Genomic DNA, 23,053 nt, shown 5'->3' on the forward strand with positions numbered 1-23,053 from the left:
GAGAGAGAGAGACAGGGAGAGACAGAGACAGAGAGAGAGAGAGACAGGGAGAGACAGAGAGAGGCAGAGAGAGACAGAGAGAGGCAGAGAGAGACAGAGAGAGAGAGACAGAGAGAGACAGGAAAAAAGAGAGAGAGAGACAGGGAGAGACAGAGAGAGAGACAGAGAGAGACAGAGAGAGAGACAGAGAGAGACAGAGAGAGAGAGAGAGAGACAGGAGAGAGAGAGAGACAGGGAGAGAGAGAGACAGGGAGAGACAGTGAGAGAGAGACAGGGAGAGACAGAGGCAGAGAGAGAGAGAGAAAAGAGAGAGAGAGAGAGAAAAGAGAGACAGGGAGAGACAGGAAGAGAGAGACAGGAAGAGAGAGACAGGGAGAGAGAGACAGGGAGAGAGAGACAGGGAGAGACAGGAAGAGACAGGGAGAGAAAGGGAGAGACAGAGAGAGATACAGAGACAGAGAGAGATAGGGAGAGGCACAGAGAGACAGGGAGAGACAGAGAGAGAGAGACAGAGAGAGAGAGACAGAGAGAGAGAGAGACAGGGAGAGAGAGAGAGACAGGGAGAGAGAGACAGGGAGAGACAGAGAAAAGAGAGACAGGGAGAGACAGGGAGAGACAGAGAGAGACAGAGAGAGACAGAGAGAGACAGAGAGAGACAGAGAGAGACAGAGAGAGACAGAGAGAGACAGAGAGAGACAGGGAGAGACAGGGAGAGACAGGGAGAGACAGAGAAAAGAGAGAGCCAGAGAGAAGAGAGAGACGGGGAGAGACAGGGAGACAGAGAGAAGAGAGAGAGAGAGAAGAGAGAGACAGGGAGAGAGAGAGAGAGAGAGACAGAGAGAGCCAGAGAAAAGAGAGAGCCAGAGAGAAGAGAGAGACAGGGAGAGAGAGAAAAGAGAGAGCCAGAGTGAAGAGAGAGACAGAGAAGAGACAGAGAAAAGAGAGAAAAGAGAGAGCCAGAGAGAGAGAGAGCCAGAGAGAGCCAGAGAGAGACAGGGAGAGACAGGGAGAGACAGGGAGAGACAGGGAGAGACAGAGAGACAGAGAGTCAGAGAAAAGAGAGAGAGACAGGGAGAGACAGAGAGAGACAGAGAGAGCAAGAGAGAGCCAGGGAGAGACAGAGAGAGACAGAGATAGACAGGGAGAGACAGAGAGAGACAGGGAGAGACAGGGAGAGACAGAGAAAAGAGAGAGTCAGAGAAAAGAGAGAGACAGGGAGAGACAGAGAGAGAGACAGAGAGAGACAGAGAGAGACAGGGAGAGACAGAGAGAGACAGGGAGAGACAGAGAGAGACAGAGAGAGACAGGGAGAGACAGAGAGAGACAGGGAGAGACAGGGAGAGACAGGGAGAGACAGAGAAAAGAGAGAGCCAGAGAAAAGAGCCAGAGAAAAGAGAGCCAGAGAGAGAGCCAGAGAGCGAGAGAAAAGCGAGACAGAGAGTCAGAGAAAAGAGAGAGCCAGAGAGAGACAGAGACAGAGAAAAGAGAGAGCCAGAGAGAGACGGAGAGACAGAGAAAAGAGAGAGCCAGAGAGCCAGAGAAAAGAGAGAGCCAGAGAGCCAGAGAAAAGAAAGAACCAGAGAGCCAGAGAAAAGAAAGAACCAGAGAGCCAGAGAAAAGAGATCGCCAGAGATCGCCAGAGAAAAGAGAGAGCCAGAGAAAAGAGAGAGCCAGAGAAAAGAGAGAGCCAGAGAAAAGAGAGAGCCAGAGAGAGCCAGAGAGGGCCAGAGAAAAGAGAGCCAGAGAGCCAGAGAAAAGAGAGCTCCAGATAGAGAAAAGAGAGACAGAGAGAGACAGAGAAAGAGACAGAGAAAAGAGAGAGATGGCACCCTATGGCCTATATAGAGCACTACCCTCTGAACAAATGTAGTGCACTATATAGGGAATAGGGTGCCATAGGGCTGTGTAGATATCTCTTCTCTCTCTGTCTGTTATGTGTGAAGCTAGAAGGAGCATTAATCACTTCCAGCCAATCTTCCTTTATGATCTACGGAGGGGGGGAATAGAGGGATTTAAAGAACTGGCAGGCAGATCATGGTAATGTAAGGTGGTGTACTCTGTTCTGCAACAGTAAGCTAGGTAGATTACTGCAATAAGATCTGACGCAGAACTAAACATCACTTTTCCAGGACATTAAAATCTAAAATTGCTGCAATATTCAATTTATTGAGGGATGGGGCGCGTTGGGTGAGAGGAGGGGCGGGGAGGACTTGCCAGAAGGAATATCAGGACTGGGAAAAGAGCAGAGACAGGCTTCTCCGTGCCAAGATGGAGGTGGGTGTGGGGGGGGGGGGTTATGTGTGCAAACGGAGCATTAACAGAGATATGCCCGTACCTGGTCCAGCCAACTCACTCAACCCAGAACTCCCACACTGCACCATTATGTACAGGGGGAAAGGAGGGAGGGAGGCTTGGTTTTGATTTGATCCAGCAGCACAATGACTGGGCCATCAGGGCAGGAAAACAAAACTGGTAAACTGCTGTTGAAAAGCTTTGGCTTTCAGGGCAGAACTGTGAGGTCAGAGATTGAGGGAAGACAGAGTTACACGTGTTTCTGTCTCTAGTAACCTCCGCCTACATATAGCAAACAGGGACCCCTCCGCCCTCTGCCCCCAGGCCTCCCATGATTCCCTGCTTCTCATGGCATCTCTGGCGTGTCGGCCGGCGACCTCTGGCGACCTCTCAGACACGAAACCTGTGAAAATCGACCAGGGGTTCATGTCTTACATCAGAACGGTCCGTAATTGGGCCTCAAGGATCCCAGTTCCACTGAATTACACCCCCCCCCCAACGAAAGCCGCCCTGCCCCCCCGGGCCCCCCGCCGGGATGTCCTGCTTCTAATTGCTGCAAGAGAATCTGGCCCACACAAAGCTGCTCACAGCTGGGGTGTCAGAGCATATTACTGCCTGTGTCTGACCAACAGGAAAAGTATAATAATAATAAATATAATATAACAATATGACCAACAGGAATATGAACAAATACTGGACACACAGAAGGACCAGATGGTCATTTAATTAGAACAAACCCAACACTGACTGGAGAGAGAGAGAGAGAGAGAGAAAAACTGACACTGACTGGAGAGAGAGAGAGAGAGAGAACGAACTGACACTGACTAGAGAGAGAGAGAGAGAGAGAGAGAGAGAGAACTGACACTGACTGGAGAGAGAGAGAGAGAGAGAGAGAACTGACACTGACTGGAGAGAGAGAGAGAGAAACTGACACTGACTGGAGAGAGAGAGAGAGAGAGAGAGAGAGACAGAGAGAGAGAGAGAGAACTGACACTGACTGGAGAGAGAGACAGAGAGAGAGAGAGAACTGACACTGACTGGAGAGAGAGAGAGAGAGAGAGAGAACTGACACTGACTGGAGAGAGAGAGAGAGAACTGACACTGACTGGAGAGAGAGAGAGAGAACTGACACTGACTGGAGAGAGAGAGAGAGAACTGACACTGACTGGAGAGAGAGAGAGAGAGAGAGAGAAAGAGGCAGAGAGAAAGAGGCAGAGAGAAAGAGGCAGAGAGAGAGAGAGGTCCACAACAACATTTCTGTTTTGATTGCTGTATTGATTGAGGCTAGAGTAAGTGGAGGGTGTGTGTCGTCATAGCGACAGAAGAGAATTGTTGTGGTGGAGAGAGACTCAGTCAGGTGATTGTAAATGATTGAAAGGTTAATCCTTTAATTTGCAACAAAGCAAAAACACTTGATGCATAGAAAACATTCAGGTACTGAACTCAAACATCCATACTATTCTGAAATCTCTTTCCCCTGAAACCTCAAGACTACCTTCCTTCTGGTTTACACACACACACCAAGGGCAACAGTGGTCAGACATTTCCCAGACTCATTAAAGAGAGAGTTGGTTGTGAGTAGTAGCAGCAGTGCTCACCCAGACACCCTCTACTCTGTCACACAGACACCCTCTACTCTGTCACACAGACACCCTGTCACACAGACACCCTCTACTCTGTCACACAGACACCCTGTCACACAGACACCCTCTACTCTGTCACACAGACACCCTGTCACACACAGACACCCTGTCACACAGACACCCTGTCACACAGACACCCTGTCACACAGACACCCTGTCACACAGACACCCTCTACTCTGTCACACGCAGACTCTCACACACACAATACCCTAATCGCTAACTCCCTCCAACCACATCCAGCCAGCCCAGCCCAGTCCAGCCTAGCCCAGTCCAGCCTAGCCCAGTCCAGCTCAGCCCAGTCTAGCCTAGCCAGCCCAGACTAGCACAGCCCAGACTAGCACAGTCCAGTCCAGCTCAGCCCAGTCCAGCCCAGACTAGCCCAGTCCAGCCTAGCCAGCTCAGCCCAGTCCAGCCCAGCCTAGCTCAGACTAGCCCAGCCCAGACTAGCCCAGCCTAGACTAGCCTAGACTAGCCCAGCCCAGCTCAGCCCAGCCCAGTCCAGCCCAGACTAGCCCAGCCCAGACCAGCCCAGTCCAGCCAGCCTACAGGAGTCCAAGAGGGGCTCATATAAAACCAGTCAAGTACGACCCTTCTGCCTGGCTGCCTCCTTTCTCCAGACCGGGCAGGAATGCAGGGAGGGGAACTTATCTCCTGTCGCTTGGCATCACGTCAAGCCCAAGATCCGCAGACAAGAAACCAATTGTCACATAAGTGGGTCAGACAGCAACTCACCATGACCCTTTCGTCTAATCTAGCCTGTAGGGAGTGACGGGACAGGAAGTGACGGGACAGGAAGTGACGGGACAGGAAGTGACGGGACGGGACACGGGACAGGAAGTGACGGGACAGGGAGACAGGACGGGACAGGAAGTGACAGGGAGACGGGGTGACGGGACAGGACAGGAAGTGACGGGACAGGAAGTGACGGGACAGGGAGTGACGGGACGGGACAGGAAGTGACGGGACAGGAAGTGACGGCCTTCCTTCTTTTCCTCTTTCTCTCTCTTTTCTTGCCACCCTCCAGATGAACTTCCACTACATGAGCACTGTGAGATCGAGGGACACTGCATCTCTCCTGTTGAATACCCTGATCAATATATTGTGACTTATCAATGGTTATCTCCACTACTTAAAACCACAATTCAGAAGAGGGACTCTGTAAATGCCTCTGGATAAGAGAATCTGTTAAATTCCATTAAATTGTAAACTGTGAATGAGTCACAGCTGAAACAACTGTACCTCCTCTCTGTACACCAGACAGAACTTTCCATATCCATTAACCTGATGCTCTCGACACAACCAGGCCAATACCGGGCTCATCAGGACAGCTGACTGAAACCGAATCCATTCGTTTCCACATTCGACTCTCAGCTGTGCGACACACGCCGTCCATTCGGGCACCAGGCGTGTCCGTATATAGCCCCTCCTCTTCCTCAAACGCAAGAGTAAAGGGAAGTGACGTCTGATCCGTGACGCGGGACCGGCTGGTCAGAGCTGGGCAGGGTGGTTCCCATACAGCTGAATCCATGCTGGGCCCTCTGAATCAGGCCGTGGGACCATCAGGGACCAATCAGGGACACATGCTGGAGACGGGGGAGGGCACCGTATGTATGTATGTATGTGTGTATGTGTGTATGTATGTATGTGTGTGTGTGTTGCCTGGCAGAATCATGCTTAGATAACCACCTACTTCCTGCTCACATATCCATAGTGGCTCCATTCAAACCGTGCTATCCAAAAACACGTGCACCACACACACACACTCTCCATCTCTCTCAGCCCCCCTCTCTCCTCCTCCCAGCTGGACTCTGCCCTTCCCAAGCTTAGTCTCTCCCTTCGTCGTGTTTCCACACTCGTTGGACCATTTCAGATGGAGTCAGTGCAGTGAACCCACTGCCAGGTCACGTTGGAGCAGAGAGGAGGGGAAGAGAAGGGAAGAGAAGAAGAGAAGGGAGGGGAGGAAGAGAGGAGGAGAAGAGAAGGGAGGGGAGGAAGAGAGGAGGAGAGGAAGAGAGGAGGAGAAGAAGGGAGGGGAGGAAGAGAGGAGGAGAAGAAGAGAGGAGGAGGAGAAGAAGGGAGGGGAGGAAGAGAGGAGGAGAAGAAGAAGGGAGGGGAGGAGAAGAAGGGAGAGGAGGAGAAGAAGAGAGAGGGGAGGAAGAGAGGAGGAGAAGAAGAGAGGAGGAGAAGAAGAAGAGAGAGAAGAGAGGAGGAGAAGAAGGGAGGAGGAGAAGAAGAGAGGGAGGAAGAGAGGAGGAGAAGAAGGGAGGAGGAGAAGAAGAGAGGAGGAGAAGAAGAGAGGAGGAGAAGAAGAGAGGGGAGGAAGAGAGGAGGAGAAGAAGAGAGGAGGAGAAGAAGAAGAGAAGAAGAGAGGAGGAGAAGAAGAGAAGGGAGGGGAGGAAGAGAGGAGGAGAAGAAGAGAAGGGAGGGGAGGAAGAGAGGAGGAGAAGAAGAGAAGGGAGGGGGAGGAAGAGAGGAGGAGAAGAAGAGAAGGGAGGGGAGGAAGAGAGGAGGAGAAGAAGAGAAGGGAGGGGAGGAAGAGAGGAGGAGAAGAAGAGAAGGGAGGGGAGGAAGAGAGGAGGAGAAGAAGAGAAGGGAGGGGAGGAAGAGAGGAGGAGAAGAAGAGAAGGGAGGGGAGGAAGAGAGGAGGAGAAGAAGAGAAGGGAGGGGAGGAAGAGAGGAGGAGAAGAAGAGAAGGGAGGGAGGAAGAGAGGAGGAGAAGAAGAGAAGGGAGGGGAGGAAGAGAGGAGGAGAAGAAGAGAAGGGAGGGGAGGAAGAGAGGAGGAGAAGAAGAGAAGGAGGGGAGGAAGAGAGGAGGAGAAGAAGAGAAGGGAGGGGAGGAAGAGAGGAGGAGAAGAAGAGAAGGGAGGGAGGAAGAGAGGAGGAGAAGAAGAGAAGAAGGAGGGAGGAGGAAGAGAGGAGGAGAAGAAGAGAAGGGAGGGGAGGAAGAGAAGGGAGGAGAAGAAGAGAAGGGAGGGAGGAAGAGAGGAGGAGAAGAAGAGAAGGGAGGGGAGGAAGAGAGGAGGAGAAGAAAAGGGAGGGGAGGAAGAGAGGAGGAGAAGAAGAGAGGAGGAGAAGAAGAGAGGAGGAGAAGAAGAAGAGAAGGGAGGGGAGGAAGAGAGGAGGAGAAGAAGAGAAGGGAGGGGAGGAAGAGAGGAGGAGGAGAAGAAGAGAAGGGAGGGGAGGAAGAGAGGAGGAGAAGAAGAGAGGGGGAGAAGAAGAGAGGAGGAGAAGAAGAGGGAGGAGGAGAAGAAGAGAAGGGAGGGGAGGAAGAGAGGAGGAGAAGAAGAGAAGGGAGGGGAGGAAGAGAGGAGGAGAAGAAGAGAAGGGAGGGGAGGAAGAGAGGAGGAGAAGAAGAGAAGGGAGGGGAGGAAGAGAGGAGGAGAAGAAGAGAAGGGAGGGGAGGAAGAGAGGAGAAGAAGAGAAGAAGAGAAGGGAGGGGAGGAAGAGATGAGGAGAAGAAGAGAAGGAGGGGAGGAAACGTCTGGTGTTGCTGGAGAGGCCAGAGAGGGAAGGGGAACACTTCAAACTTCAATGTAAAAGGTCCAGACTCGTAGACGCGATAGGCTGGCCTCCCAGTGGTATGCGGCTCTGAGATCACCGTCCGTGGGGGGGGGGGGGAAGCTCAGCCTGAACGTGTACCTCCCCAAAATTCGCATCCTCTACTCATTTGAATGTGTTGACAGTTGGAGAAATTAGTTGAGCCACGCTGAGAATTAGAAAACGTATGAAAATCAACGGTCCCAAGAATTTGCAACTCTGCTGCACGGAAGGGTACATGTTGTGGACTCTGATAGACATTTTAGAGGAGGAAAGGAGGAGGGAGTTTATGATAATTATCTGTAACTGTTACCCTGGGTAACAGCCGAGCTGCTGCCAGCCTGCAGGATAGTCATTGGTTATGGGATAGTCGTTGGTTACGGGATAGTCGTTGGATACGGGATAGTCGTTAGTTACGGGATAGTCGTTGGTTACGGGATAGTCGTTGGTTACGGGATAGTCGTTGGATACGGGATAGTCGTTGGTTATGGGATAGTCGTTGGATACGGGATAGTCGTTGGATACGGGATAGTCGTTGGATACGGGATAGTCGTTGGATACGGGATAGTCGTTGGTTACGGGATAGTCGTTGGATACGGGATAGTCGTTGGTTACGGGATAGTCATTGGTTACGGGATAGGGGATAGTCATTGGTTACGGGATAGTCGTTGGATACGGGATAGTCGTTGGTTACGGGATAGGGGATAGTCGTTGGTTACGGGATAGTCGTTGGATACGGGATAGTCGTTGGTTACGGGATAGGGGATAGTTGTTGGTTACGGGATAGGGGATAGTCGTTGGTTACGGGATAGTCGTTGGATAGTCGTTGGTTACGGGATAGTCGTTGGTTACGGGATAGTCGTTGGTTACGGGATAGTCGTTGGTTACGGGATAGGGGATAGTTGTTGGTTACGGGATAGGGGATAGTCATTGGTTAGGGGATAGTCATTGGTTACGGGATAGTCGTTGGTTACGGGATAGTCGTTGGTTACGGGATAGTCGTTGGTTACGGGATAGTCGGATAGTGGTTACGGGATAGTCGGTTGGTTCATGGGATAGTCACGGGATAGTTTGGTTACGGGATAGTCAGGTTACGGATAGTTGTTGGTTACGGGATAGGGGATAGTCATTGGTTAGGGATAGTCATTGGTTACGGGATAGTCATTGGTTACGGGATAGTCGTTGGTTACGGGATAGTCATTGGTTACGGGATAGTCATTGGTTACGGGATAGTCACGGGATAGTCATTGGTTACGGGATAGTCATTGGTTACGGGATAGTCATTGGTTATGGGATAGTCTTTGGTTACGGGATAGGGGATAGTCATTGGTTACGGGATAGTCGTTGGTTACGGGATAGTCGTTGGTTACGGGATAGTCGTTGGTTACGGGATAGTCGTTGGTTACGGGATAGTCGTTGGTTACGGGATAGTCGTTGGTTACGGGATAGTCATTGGTTACGGGATAGTCATTGGAATAATCATCTGTAAACGCTAGACATACAAAGAAAACCGAATTAAGGTTTATGGAGAATTAAAAAATATAATATATATTCTTACTTTTCCCTCATTAAAAATGAACCTCGAACAGACATGGAGGAGAAATGTGCTTTAGGCTGTTTATGTCCAAACAGAGAGATGACAGGCTTGAGAAAGCAGCAGAGCTGGGGAGGAACCACCTCCCTCCCTTCCTGTATAAACTAAAACAGAAGAACAGGACCACTCTCTCCCCCTGATTTTAATCCCTTCTTTTGGCAAACACTGTGTGGAGAAAATAAAAATGTCCTGTTTAGTAATACCCACAAAAGCGGTTTAAAGCTTTAAAAAAGCACCATATCCCCTAAACTTGTTTGAATGTCCTAATAAATTATATATATATATATATATATATATATATATAAGACTAGCATTAAATCCCATTTGTCATAATATGGAACTGTACAACCTGCTATGGCCTACCAGCACAACACATATCAAAGCTCTGTGTGATAGGACCATCTGCATGTAGTGAGCTACGACACCGGCTTGCATGCGTTTGTGTAAGAGTCCCAAGTGGCACCCTATTCCCTATATAGTGCACTACTTTAGACCAGAATCCTATGGCACCCTATTCCCTATATAGTGCACTACTTTAGACCAGAGCCCTATGGCACCCTATTCCCTACATAGTGCACTACTTTTAGCCAGAACCCTATGGAACCCTATTCCCTACATAGTGCACTACTTTTAGCCAGAGCCCTATGTGGGCATATATTACCATATTATTAACTAAGGCAACAACAAACCCCCCCCAAAAAAAATCGGGTTCCTGAAAATCCCAAAACCGCAGCAAATTCTGGTGTCTTTAATGGACCACAATCCTCCATTCTGACATGCTGGTCTGTCCCCATTCATTAGAACCTGCTTTCATCTACCCATACTGCCCTCCCTCTCTCCGTCCCCTCCCTCCCTCTCTCTCTCCGTCCCCTCCCTGCCTCCCCTCTTTCTCTCTCTCCGTCCCCTCCCTGCCTCCCTCTCTCTATCTCCGTCCTCCCTGCCTCCCTCTCTCTCCCTCTCCCTCCTGCCTCCCTCCCTCTCTCCGTCCCCTCCCTGCCTCCCTCTCTCTCCGTCCCCTCCCTGCCTCCCTCTCTCTCTCGTCCCCTCCCTGCCTCCCTCTCTCTCCGTCCCCTCCTGCCTCCTCCCTCCCTGCCTCCCTCTCTCTCTCTCTCTCTCGTCCCCTCCCTGCCTCCCTCTCTCTCTCCGTCCCCTCCCTGCCTCCCTCCTCCCCCTCCCTGCCTCCCTCTCTCTCTCTCTCCCCTCCCTGCCTCCTCTCTCTCTCTCTGTCCCCTCCCTGCCTTCCCTCCTCTCTCTCTCTCCCCGTCCTCCCTGCCTCCCTCCGTCCCCCCCCTGCCTCCCTCTCTCTCTCCTCCGTCCCCTCCCTGCCTCCCTCTCTCTCTCTCCCCCCCTCCCTCCTCCCTCTCTCTCCGTCCCCTCCCTGCCTCCTCTCTCTCCGTCCCTCCCTGCCTCCCTCTCTCTCTCTCCTCTCTCTCCCTCTCCGTCCCCTCCCTGCCTCCCTCTCTCTCCGTCCCCTCCCTGCCTTCCTCTCTCTCTCTCTCTCTCTCTGTCCCCTCCCTCTCTCTCTCTCTCCGTCCCCTCCCTGCCTCCCTCTCTCTCCGTCCCCTCCCTGCCTCCCTCTCTCTCTGTCCCCTCCCTGCCTCCCTCTCTCTCCCCGTCCCCTCCCTGCCTCTCTCTCCTCTGTCCCCTCCCTGCCTCCCTCTCTCTCTGTCCCCTCCCTGCCTCTCTCTGTCCCTCCCTCTCTCTCTCCGTCCCCTCCCTGCCTCTCTCTCTCTGTCCCCCCTCTCTCTCTCTGTCCCCTCCCTGCCTCCCTCTCTCTCTCTGTCCCCTCCCTGCCTTCCTCTCTCTCTCTCCCCTCCCTGCCTCCTCTCTCTCTCTGTCCCCTCCCTCTCTCTCTCTGTCCCCTCCCTGCCTCCCTCTCTCTCTGTCCCCTCCCTGCCTCCCTCTCTCTCTCTCTCCCCTCCTCCCTCCTCTCTCTCTGTCCCCTCCCTGCCTTCCTCTCTCTCTCTCTCTGTCCCCTCCCTCTCTCTCTCCCGTCCTCCCTGCCTCCCTCTCTCTCTCTCTGTCCCCTCCTGCCTCCCTCTCTCTCTCTCTGTCCCTCCCTCCTCTCTCTCTCTGTCCCCCCTGCCTCCTCTCTCTCTCCGTCCCCTCCCTCTCTCTCTCTCCGTCCCCTCCCTGCCTCTCTCTCCCCCCTCCTCTCTCTCTCTCTCCCCTCCCCTCCCTGCTCTCCCTCCGTCCCCTCCCTCTCTCTCTCGTCCCCTCTCTCTCTCTCTCTCTCCCCTCCCTCCTCTCCTCCCCCCTCCCTCTCTCTCTCTCCCTCCCTCCCTCTCTCTCTCTCTCTGTCCCCTCCCTGCCTCTCTCTCTCTCTGTCCCCTCCCTCTCTCTCTGTCCCCTCCCTGCCTCCTCTCTCTCTCTGTCCCCTCCCTCTCTCTCTCCGTCCCCTCCCTCCTCTCTCTCTCTGTCCCCTCCCTCTCTCTCTCTGTCCCCTCCCTCTCTCTCTCTCTCTCTCCCCTCCCCTCTCTCTCTCTCTCTGTCCCTCCCTGCCTTCCTCTCCCTCTCTCTCTCCCCCTCCTCTCTCTCTCTCCGTCCCTCCCTGCCTCCTCTCTCTCTCTGTCCCCTCCCTCTCTCTCTCTCTGTCCCCTCCCTCTCTCTCTCTCCGTCCCCTCCCTCTCTCTCTCTCTCCGTCCCCTCCCTTCGCAAAGAACAAGACAGAAAAAAAAAAATCAGGAGCAGCCCCCGAGAATCCAGACTACTGCTGTATGACTGACTACTGCTGTATGACTGACTACTGCTGTATGACTGACTACTGCTGTATCACTGACTACTGCTGTATCACTGACTACTGCTGTATCACTGACTACTGCTGTATCACTGACTACGGGGGCATTCCAAATGGCTCCCTAATGCAACTACTCACTGTATCACTGACTACGGGGGCGTTCCAAATGGCTCCCTAATGCAAAATATAGCGCACTATTTGAAACTACTCCTGAGGGAACTGGGGACCGTTAAAAATCTATTACAGATAGGAAATAGGGTGCAATTAATAAATCCTACACGGTCGAGGGAATCTTCGCTAAGTCGAGGGAATCTTTACTAACTTAATAGATCAGTCATATATAACCTCTCCTACACGGCCCATTGAACTGACAAGAGATTGCGCAAGCTCATTTTCAAGAATCAATTCACAGCCTCTCCACTCAAATCCCTGAGAATGAAACAGAAAGCCTCTCCACTCAAATCCCTGAGAATGAAACAGAAAGCCTCTCCACTCAAATCCCTGCGGCATCAGAGAACAGCAAACAAACTCCCACTCTGATCAAGCAACGCATCATTCATCACCACATGTAAACAAACACTAAGAAATATGTCCGATTGTAAAGCAACCTGTGTTATGAAAATTCCCCCTGGTTCTTCAGAGCTAGTCGGCTCTCACTGCAGGTTTCTAAACAAAGTCTCCCCCACACAACTGCCTCACCACAGGGGGGGTAAATCTCCTGAACAATGCTCTAAGCAGCCCTCAGAATGGACTCGTTTACTAACACACACATCCCCAGACAGGATGTGCACTTTCAATGGGCTTTTAATGAATTGTCTGTCTGTCTGCCTGTCTGCCTGTCTGCCTGTCTGTCGAGCAAGACAGAGGTAAAACAAATAGAGAACACAAACCTGTCCCAAATTATACCCTATTCCCTATATAGTGCATTACTGTTGACCAGGGCCCTATGGCACCCTATTCCCTATATAGTGCATTACTGTTGACCAGAGTCCATAGTGCACAATGTAGGGAATAGAGAGCCATTTGGGATGCAAACCCAGTCAGGCTCTCTCTCTCTCTGTGTCTCTCTGTGTCTCTCTGTGTGTCTCTCTGTGTCTCTGTGTGTCTCTGTGTGTCGCTCTCTCTGTGTCTCTCTGTGTGTCTCTCTGTGTGTCTCTCTGTGTGTCTCTCTCTGTGTGTCTCTCTCTGTGTGTCTCTCTCTGTGTGTCTCTCTCTGTGTGTCTCTCTCTGTGTGTCTCTCTCTGTGTCTCTCTCTCTGTGTGTCTCTCTGTGTCTCTCTCTGTGTCTCTCTCTGTGTGTCTCTCTGTGTCTCTGTGTCTCTCTCTGTGTCTCTCTCTATGTGTCTCTCTGTGTCTCTCTGTGTCTCTCTGTGTCTCTCTGTGTCTCTCTGTGTCTCTCTGTGTCTGTCTGTCTCTGTCTCTCTGTGTGTCATGGCGGAAGTGGCGGAAATGTTAGTGGGCTCAGGGCAGTGCAGAGGGGATTGACATACCAATGGGATCATCAGTCTGCCTCCAAAATGGCACTCTATTCCCTATGCAGTGCACTACTTTTGACCCATACCCACAGGGAATAGGGTGCAATTTGGGAGGCAACTTATCTTTGCCTGCCTGCCAAACAGCTGGCTTCAGTTGTTACAACATTCAACCCAGCACACCCCTCTCTCTTTCTGAGGCTGGTAGGAGAGGAGAGGAGAGGAGAGGAGAGGAGAGGAGAGGAGAGGAGAGGAGACGAGAGGAGACGAGAGGAGAGGAGAGGAGACGAGAGGAGAGGAGAGGAGACGAGAGGAGAGTATGGTGACGAGAGGAGAGGAGAGGAGACGAGAGGAGAGTATGGTGACTGGAGGAGAGGAGACGAGAGGAGAGTATGGTGACTGGAGGAGAGGGGACGAGAGGAGAGTATGGTGACTGGAGGAGAGGAGACGAGAGGAGAGTATGGTGACTGGAGGAGAGGGACGAGAGGAGAGTATGGTGACTGGAGGAGAGGAGACGAGAGGAGAGTATGGTGACTGGAGGAGAGGAGACGAGAGGAGAGTATGGTGACTGGAGGAGAGGAGACGAGAGGAGAGTATGGTGACTGGAGGAGAGGAGACGAGAGGAGAGTATGGTGACTGGAGGAGAGGAGACGAGAGGAGAGTATGGTGACTGGAGGAGATGAGAGGAGAGGAGAGTATGGTGACTGGAGGAGAGGAGAGAGAGAGTATGGTGACTGGAGGAGAGGAGACGAGAGGAGAGTATGGTGACTGGAGGAGAGGAGAGGAGAGTATGGTGACTGGAGGTGAGGAGAGGAGAGTATGGTGACTGGAGGAGAGGAGACGAGAGGAGAGTATGGTGACTGGAGGAGATGAGACGAGAGGAGAGTATGGTGACTGGAGGAGAGGAGACGAGAGGAGAGTATGGTGACTGGAGGAGAGGAGAGTATGGTAACTGGAGGAGAGGAGAGGAGAGTATGGTGACTGGAGGAGACGAGAGGAGAGTATGGTGACTGGAGGAGAGGAGACGAGAGGAGAGTATGGTGACTGGAGGAGAGGAGAGGAGAGTATGGTGACTGGAGGAGAGGAGAGGATGTTGACTGGATCAGACTACAGATGCAGCCAGGGAAACTATTTATGGTCAGCATTTACTTTCCAGACACAGAGAAAGACACACATACAGACATGCACACACACACACACACACACACACACACAGACATGCACACACACACACACACACACACACAGACATGCACACACACACACACACACAGACATGCACACACACACCAAAATAAACCATAGTTTGGCACACACATAGAGTAGGATGAGAGAGAGAGCGAGAGAGAGAGCGAGAGAGAGAGCGACAGAGAGAGCCAGAGAGAGACAGAGAGAGACAGAGAGAGACAGAGAGACCAGGCCATTCAGCAATTATGTGTTAAGATGTGCTGCTGAGAGAGCAGATACTGTAGGATACAGTAAACACCAGACCAGTATCAGGATGGACAGTAAACACCAGACCAGTATCAGGATGGACAGTAAACACCAGACCAGTATCAGGATGGACAGTAAACACCAGACCAGTATCAGGATGTGATGTAAACACCAGACCAGTATCAGGATGGACTGTAAACACCAGACCAGTATCGGGAGGTGATGTAAACACCAGACCAGTTTCAGGATGGACTGTAAACACCAGACCAGTATCAGGATGAACTGTAAACACCAGTATCAGGATGGACTGTAAACACCAGACCAGTATCAGGATGGACTGTAAACACCAGACCAGTATCAGGAAGGACTGTAAACACCAGACCAGTATCAGGATGGACTGTAAACACCAGACCAGTATCAGGATGTGATGTAAACACCAGACCAGTATCAGGATGGACTGTACACAGCCCATCTGTAAATAGCCCATCCAACTACCTCATCCATCTATCTACCTCATCCCCATACTGTATTTATTTATCTTGCTCCTTTGCACCCCAGTATCTCTACTTGCACATTCATCTTCTGCACATCAACCACTCTAGTGTCTAATTGGTATATAGTAATGACTTCTCCACCATGGCCTCATCAACCACTCTAGTGTCTAATTGTTATATAGTAATGACTTCTCCACCATGGCCTCATCAACCACTCTAGTGTCTAATTGTTATATAGTAATGACTTCTCCACCATGGCCTCATCAACCACTCTAGTGTCTAATTGCTATATAGTAATGACTTCTCCACCATGGCCTCATCAACCACTCTAGTGTCTAATTGGTATATAGTAATGACTTCTCCACCATGGCCTCATCAACCACTCTAGTGTCTAATTGCTATATAGTAATGACTTCTCCACCATGGCCTCATCAACCACTCTAGTGTCTAATTGGTATATAGTAATGACTTCTCCACCATGGCCTCATCAACCACTCTAGTGTCTAATTGGTATATAGTAATGACTTCTCCACCATGGCCTCATCAACCACTCTAGTGTCTAATTGGTATATAGTAATGACTTCTCCACCATGGCCTCATCAACCACTCTAGTGTCTAATTGGTATATAGTAATGACTTCTCCACCATGGCCTCATCAACCACTCTAGTGTCTAATTGGTATATAGTAATGACTTCTCCACCATGGCCTCATCAACCACTCTAGTGTCTAATTGCTATATAGTAATGACTTCTCCACCATGGCCTCATCAACCACTCTAGTGTCTAATTGGTATATAGTAATGACTTCTCCACCATGGCCTCATCAACCACTCTAGTGTCTAATTGGTATATAGTAATGACTTCTCCACCATGGCCTCATCAACCACTCTAGTGTCTAATTGGTATATAGTAATGACTTCTCCACCATGGCCTCATCAACCACTCTAGTGTCTAATTGGTATATAGTAATGACTTCTCCACCATGGCCTCATCAACCACTCTATATAGTGTCTCCAATTGGTATATAGTAATGACTTCTCCACCATGGGCCTATTTATTGCCAAACCTCTTATCTTACCTCATTTACTGTATATAGATTTTCTTCTACTGTATTATTGACTGTGTGTTTGTTTACTCCATGTGTAACTCTGTGTTGTTGTTTGTGTCGGCACTGCTTTGCGCTAACTTGGCCAGGTCACAGTTATAAATGAGAACTTGTTCTCAACTAGCCTACCTGGTTAAATAAAGGTGTTCTCAACTAGCCTACCTGGTTAAATAAAGGTGTTCTCAACTAGCCTACCTGGTTAAATAAAGGTGTTCTCAACTAGCCTACCTGGTTAAATAAAGGTGTTCTCAACTAGCCTAACCTGGTTAAATAAAGGTGTTCTCAACTAGCCTAACCTGGTTAAATAAAGGTGTTCTCAACTAGCCTAACCTGGTTAAATAAAGGTGTTCTCAACTAGCCTACCTGGTTAAATAAAGGTGTTCTCAACTAGCCTAACTGGTTAAATAAAGGTGTTCTCAACTAGCCTAACTGGTTAAATAAAGGTGTTCTCAACTAGCCTAACCTGGTTAAATAAAGGTGTTCTCAACTAGCCTACCTGGTTAAATAAAGGTGTTCTCAACTAGCCTACCTGGTTAATTAAAGGTGTTCTCAACTAGCCTAACCTGGTTAAATAAAGGTGTTCTCAACTAGCCTACCTGGTTAAATAAAGGTGTTCTCAACTAGCCTAACCTGGTTAAATAAAGGTGTTCTCAACTAGCCTAACCTGGTTAAATAAAGGTGTTCTCAACTAGCCTAACCTGGTTAAATAAAGGTGTTCAACTAGCCTACCTGGTTAAATAAAGGTGTTCTCAACTAGCCTAACCTGGTTAAATAAAGGTGTTCAACTAGCCTAACCTGGTTAAATAAAGGTGTTCAACTAGCCTAACCTGGTTAAATAAAGGTGTTCTCAACTAGCCTAACCTGGTTAAATAAAGGTGTTCTCAACTAGCCTAACCTGGTTAAATAAAGGTGTTCTCAACTAGCCTAACCTGGTTAAATAAAGGTGTTCAACTAGCCTAACCTGGTTAAATAAAGGTGAAATTAAATAAAAAATAAAAATGATCATGGAAGCTCGGAGATGGTGACAAGTTTAGGTGAGAGGTTCGACAGAATGGATGCTGTCACTTTGTTATTACAATATAATCCACACAGACCGGACTAGATTCAGTAGTAAATACAAGGGATGTTTAAACTATGTGGCTCCTTTATGCTCGAACAAACATGGCCTATCTCAGAGAGATCTTTCCAACCCTGAATTAATTCATCTTCAAGGCTAGCAATCATTTGAATGAGTCATACAGTAATCATGGGAATAACCCCGGTTTACCACCCAATAAACTGGCCGGGGGGGGGGGGGCATTAAATACCCCTATAAAATATCAACATCGTTGATCCAGTCTATTTTTTGTCGGCGCCCCAAAGGGTCAACCTGAGGTCAAGGCTGTGAGAACAGTAGGTTTACAGGGATAGGGGACAGGGACAGGGGACAGGGATAGGGGACAGGGATAGGGGACAGGGGACAGGGACAGGGACAGGTGAATAAAGGTGATTTAGATGATAGTAGGTATGGGAGACAGGGATGACAGTACAGTAGGCGTGGGAGACAGGGATGATGTGGCTCAAGTACAGTAGGCGTTCTCAGAGACAGGGATGACAGTTCATCAGTAGGCGTTTGGGAGACAGGGATGACAGTTTACCACAGTAAACTGGCGGGGAGACAGGGATGACAGCAAAAGGTATCAGACAGGGATGACAGACAGTAGGCGTTTTTTTGACAGGGATGACAGCAAGGGTCAACCGTGGGAGACAAGGCTGACAGTACAGTAGGTTTAGACAGGGATGACAGGACAGGGCGTGGGAGACAGGGATGACAGGGGACAGGGATAGGGGACGGGGAGACAGGGATGACAGGTGACAGTAGGTGAGACAGGGATGACAGTAGGTAGGCGTGGAGACAGGGATGACAGTACAGTAGGCGTGGGAGACAGGGATGACAGGGAGGCGTGAGACAGGGATGACAGTACAGGGCGTGGGAGACAGGGATGACAGTACAGTAGGCGTGGGAGACAGGGATGACAGTACAGTAGGCGTGGGAGACAGGGATGACAGTACAGTAGGCGTGGGAGACAGGGATGACAGTACAGTAGGCGTGGGAGACAGGGATGACAGTACAGTAGGCGTGGGAGACAGGGATGACAGTACAGTAGGCGTGGGAGACAGGGATGACAGTACAGTAGGCGTGGGAGACAGGGATGACAGTACAGTAGGCGTGGGAGACAGGGATGACAGTACAGTAGGCGTGGGAGACAGGGATGACAGTACAGTAGGCGTGGGAGACAGGGATGACAGTACAGTAGGCGTGGAGACAGGGATGACAGTACAGTAGGCGTGGGAGACAGGGATGACAGTACAGTAGGCGTGGGAGACAGGGATGACAGTACAGTGACAGGCGTGGGAGACAGGGATGACAGTACAGTAGGCGTGGGAGACAGGGATGACAGTACAGTAGGCGTGGGAGACAGGGATGACAGTACAGTAGGCGTGGGAGACAGGGATGACAGTACAGTAGGCGTGGGAGACAGGGATGACAGTACAGTAGGCGTGGGAGACAGGGATGACAGTACAGTAGGTGTGGGAGACAGGGATGACAGTACAGTAGGCGTGGGAGACAGGGATGACAGTACAGTAGGCGTGGGAGACAGGGATGACAGTACAGTAGGCGTGGGAGACAGGGATGACAGTACAGTAGGCGTGGGAGACAGGGATGACAGTACAGTAGGCGTGGGAGACAGGGATGACAGTACAGTAGGCGTGGGAGACAGGGATGACAGTACAGTAGGCGTGGGAGACAGGGATGACAGTACAGTAGGCGTGGGAGACAGGGATGACAGTACAGTAGGCGTGGGAGACAGGGATGACAGTACAGTAGGCGTGGGAGACAGGGATGACAGTACAGTAGGTGGGAGACAGGGATGACAGTACAGTAGGTGTGGGAGACAGGGATGACAGTACAGTAGGCGTGGGAGACAGGGATGACAGTACAGTAGGCGTGGGAGACAGGGATGACAGTACAGTAGGCGTGGGGGACAGGGATGACAGTACAGTAGGCGTGGGGGACAGGGATGACAGTACAGTAGGCGTGGGGGACAGGGATGACAGTACAGTAGGCGTGGGGGACAGGGATGACACTACAGTAGGCGTGGGGGACAGGGATGACAGTACAGTGCAGGCGTGGGGACAGGGATGACAGGGCTGACAGTGCAGTAGGCGTGGGGGACAGGGATGACAGTACAGTAGGCGTGGGAGACAGGGATGACAGTACAGTAGGTGTGGGAGACAGGGATGACAGTACAGTAGGCGTGGGGGACAGGGATGACAGTACAGTAGGGGTGGGGGACAGGGATGACAGTGTAGTAGGGGTGGGGGACAGGGATGCCAGTACAGTAGGTGTGGGGGACAGGGATGACACTACAGTAGGCATGGGGACAGGGGACAAGGATGACAGTGCAGTAGGCATGAGGGACAGGGGACAGGGATGACAGTGCAGTAGGCGTGGGGGACAGGGATGACACTACAGTAGGCGTGGGGGACAGGGATGACGGTAGGCATGGAGGACAGGGGACAGGGATGACACTACAGTAGGCGTGGGGGACAGGGGACAGGGATGACAGTAGGCGTGGGGGACAGGGATGACAGTAGGCGTGGGGGACAGGGATGACAGTAGGCGTGGGGGACAGGGATGACAGTAGGCGTGGGGGACAGGGATGACAGTAGGCGTGGGGGACAGGGATGACAGTAGGCGTGGGGGACTCACCCAGAAGTGTGCGTGGCAGTTGACCACCATGGTGCGTTCGATCAGCTCGTCAGGACACTCCAGGAGATGGTGACCAGAGACCACGCCAGCGTTGTTGATCAACATGTCCACGTTGCCCACCTCCCGACGCACCTTCTCCGCCGTGGAGTACACACTCTCCCGCTTGCCCACGTCACACACGTACGTGTACACCTGAGGCTTGAACGGAAACACCTCCTCTAGCCCTCCTATTGCTCCTGGAGGGAGGGAGGAAGAGACAGGGAGTGAGAATAAACCACACCACAGAGGGAGGAAGAGACAGGGAGTGAGAATAAACCACACCACATAGGGAGGAAGAGACAGGGAGTGAGAATAAACCACACCACAGAGGGAGGAAGAGACAGGGAGTGAGAATAAACCACACCACAGAGGGAGGAAGAGACAGGGAGTGAGAATAAACCACACCACTGGAAGCCAAGACAGTCCAAATCAGAATAAGGTTATAACACATTTAAAAATCAAGCCATGGAATAAATAACTTTTCTTTTCAAGTTTATGGACAAGTCAGACCCTTTAACTGCCATGCAACAGTTCTGAAACATTATTTTATAGCTCGTGAGCACTTTGTGTGTGGTGGTGGCGGGTCAAACATGAGCCTGTACACTTTCGCCCCTATAGGCAATGACTGGGTAGGCTACTAGCACAGACAAACCGCGAAGGGACCGAGAGAGAGGACTTTAACAGGGAGCTGCCCCGAGGCGAGCGCACCGTACCCACGCCTAGTTTACCGACTGAAGTTCTCCTCGGAATGATGTAGCCCAGCTGCTCATCGAGGCTGCAGCAAATGTGCTCTTATATTCTAATAAACGGAGTCGACAGTAAATAGGCTAGTTGGCTTTAAAAAAAACACCCTCATGTTTAAACAAGCTTGTTATTACGATTTTGCGATCAATAGAATAACGCCTAGGTTGACCCGCCTGACCAGACAGTATTTGATCTTATATTTGATCAAGTATAATGAGCCAAAAGAATCGCGTTGCAAAAAAAATCGGATGATAGATATTTTCAGGCAACTCACCTTCTTTGGCCATCGGAGATTCACTGTCCAGCTCCCGGTAGATTTCCCTCACCAACTCCGCGGTCTCCTCGTTGCTTTTGCTGTTGATGTCCCATAGCACCAATACAGCCCCTCTTCTAGCGAACTCCTTGGCGAACAGCCGACCCAGACCGCTTCCAGCCCCGGTGATCACACACACCTGTCCCGCTACACTCTTCTCCTTCGGCCGCACCACCCATTTCGCCCCGGCGGTAACAAAAGCCCAGAGCACTTTCAAGATGACCACGAAAAATTCCGCAAAAATGACCATAGTGTTCATCATCTTGAACGCGATGGCAATGAGCAAGATAATGAGAGAATGGAGATAATATTGTATAGAAAGCGCACACCGTTTTGCTTTACTGTGGTTTAAATGAGTTATTGCAGCCAAAGTTGTGATAAATAAGTAAACTAATATTGTTCGTGTTGTTCATGAAACAAACGGTCTGAATAGAATAGAGGTCTACTGGACTGATTTCCTTCTTTAAAAAAAAAGAAAAAAAATACTCTACTCCAAGACAGCAAAATAATGCAGAAATTGACTGAATCAATGAATGCTAGGCTCAACAAACAAAACAATTAAAACTTGTTGCTGATTTTGTCAAGTTGCTTCCCGATTCTCGCAAACAGTCCCAGTTGTGCGCATAGAAATAAGTAAGTACGGAGTTGCGTCCGTTGCAGTGACAGTCCTGCAGTGCTCTCATAACAGAACAGCGGCTCGTGCGCTTTTAACCACTGCCTATCAATGGACCCCAATAGGACGAGGGCGGCTGCGCCTGACAGAAATAGAAGAGTGGCATATCTTTAGTAAAATGAAAGGCGCGTAGTGGAAACCGGAGACCGAATGGATGAGCTCTCTTGTGCCACCTGTAGGACTTTAGGAAGTGTTGTCAGATGAATGAAAACAAAATGGAAAATGTATTACGAAATTGTCTTCCTTTTTCTTTAGTAATGAAATAAAACAACATTCCGACTTTGGAGAGATAACCGAACTGTAAACGTCACACCTTTACAAAAGAGGTTATCACTGATGACGATGTAACGGTTATTTGTTTATTACATGAGTAGATTTAAAGTTATGAAACTTTATAAATAAAATTAAAATGTCATGCAATGTCTTGTAAAACCAGTCAACATGTACATATCAATTGTAATTATATTCAATAACCATAACCTATATATTTAAAAAATATTGTTTTTATTGATAATGAGAAAGTAAGTAAGCTACAGTATATACAGGGTCAGTAGCTATATACAGGGTCAGTAGTTATATACAGGGTCAGTAGCTATATACAGGGTCAGTAGCTATATACAGGGTCAGTAGTTATATACAGGGTCAGTAGCTATATACAGGGTCAGTAGTTATATACAGGGTCAGTAGTTATATACAGGGTCAGTAGTTATATACAGGGTCAGTAGCTATATACAGGGTCAGTAGTTATATACAGGGTCAGTAGCTATATACAGGGTCAGTAGTTATATACAGGGCCAGTAGCTATATACAGGGTCAGTAGTTATATACAGGGTCAGTAGCTATATACAGGGTCAGTAGTCAGTAGCTATATACAGGGTAGTAGTTATATACAGGGTCAGTTCCAGGGTCAGTAGCTATATACAGGGTCAGTAGCTATCAGTTCAGGGTCAGTAGCTCAGGGTCAGGGGGTCAGTAGCTATATACAGGGTCAGTTTATATACAGGGGGTCAGGGGTCAGTAGCTATATACAGGGGGTCAGTAGCTATATACAGGGCCAGTAGTTATATACAGGGTCAGTTCCAGGGTCAGTAGCTATATACAGGGTCAGTAGTTATATACAGGGTCAGTTCCAGGGTCAGTAGCTATATACAGGGTCAGTAGTTAAATACAGGGTCAGTTCCAGGGTCAGTAGCTATATACAGGGACAGTAGTTATATACAGG

General features: G+C 50.1%; 1 protein-coding gene across 1 annotated transcript in view; it reads right to left on the minus strand.

Annotated features, from left to right (window-relative positions):
* The window catches only part of LOC115124298 (retinol dehydrogenase 10-A), a 34,988-nt gene extending 13,150 nt beyond the window's left edge, over window positions 1-21,838 (minus strand). Inside the window, exons 1-2 of the mRNA XM_065019229.1 lie at window positions 21,120-21,838; window positions 20,063-20,298 (exon numbers count right to left, since the gene is read on the minus strand). Of these exons, the coding sequence (XP_064875301.1) occupies window positions 20,063-20,298; window positions 21,120-21,420 (537 nt within the window). The 5' untranslated portion in view covers window positions 21,421-21,838. The remainder of the gene's footprint in view (window positions 1-20,062; window positions 20,299-21,119) is intronic.
* Between the last annotated feature and the right edge of the window lie 1,215 nt (window positions 21,839-23,053).

This window comes from Oncorhynchus nerka, linkage group LG6, assembly GCF_034236695.1.
Source record: "Oncorhynchus nerka isolate Pitt River linkage group LG6, Oner_Uvic_2.0, whole genome shotgun sequence".
In the NCBI taxonomy this organism is placed as follows: domain Eukaryota; kingdom Metazoa; phylum Chordata; class Actinopteri; order Salmoniformes; family Salmonidae; genus Oncorhynchus; species Oncorhynchus nerka.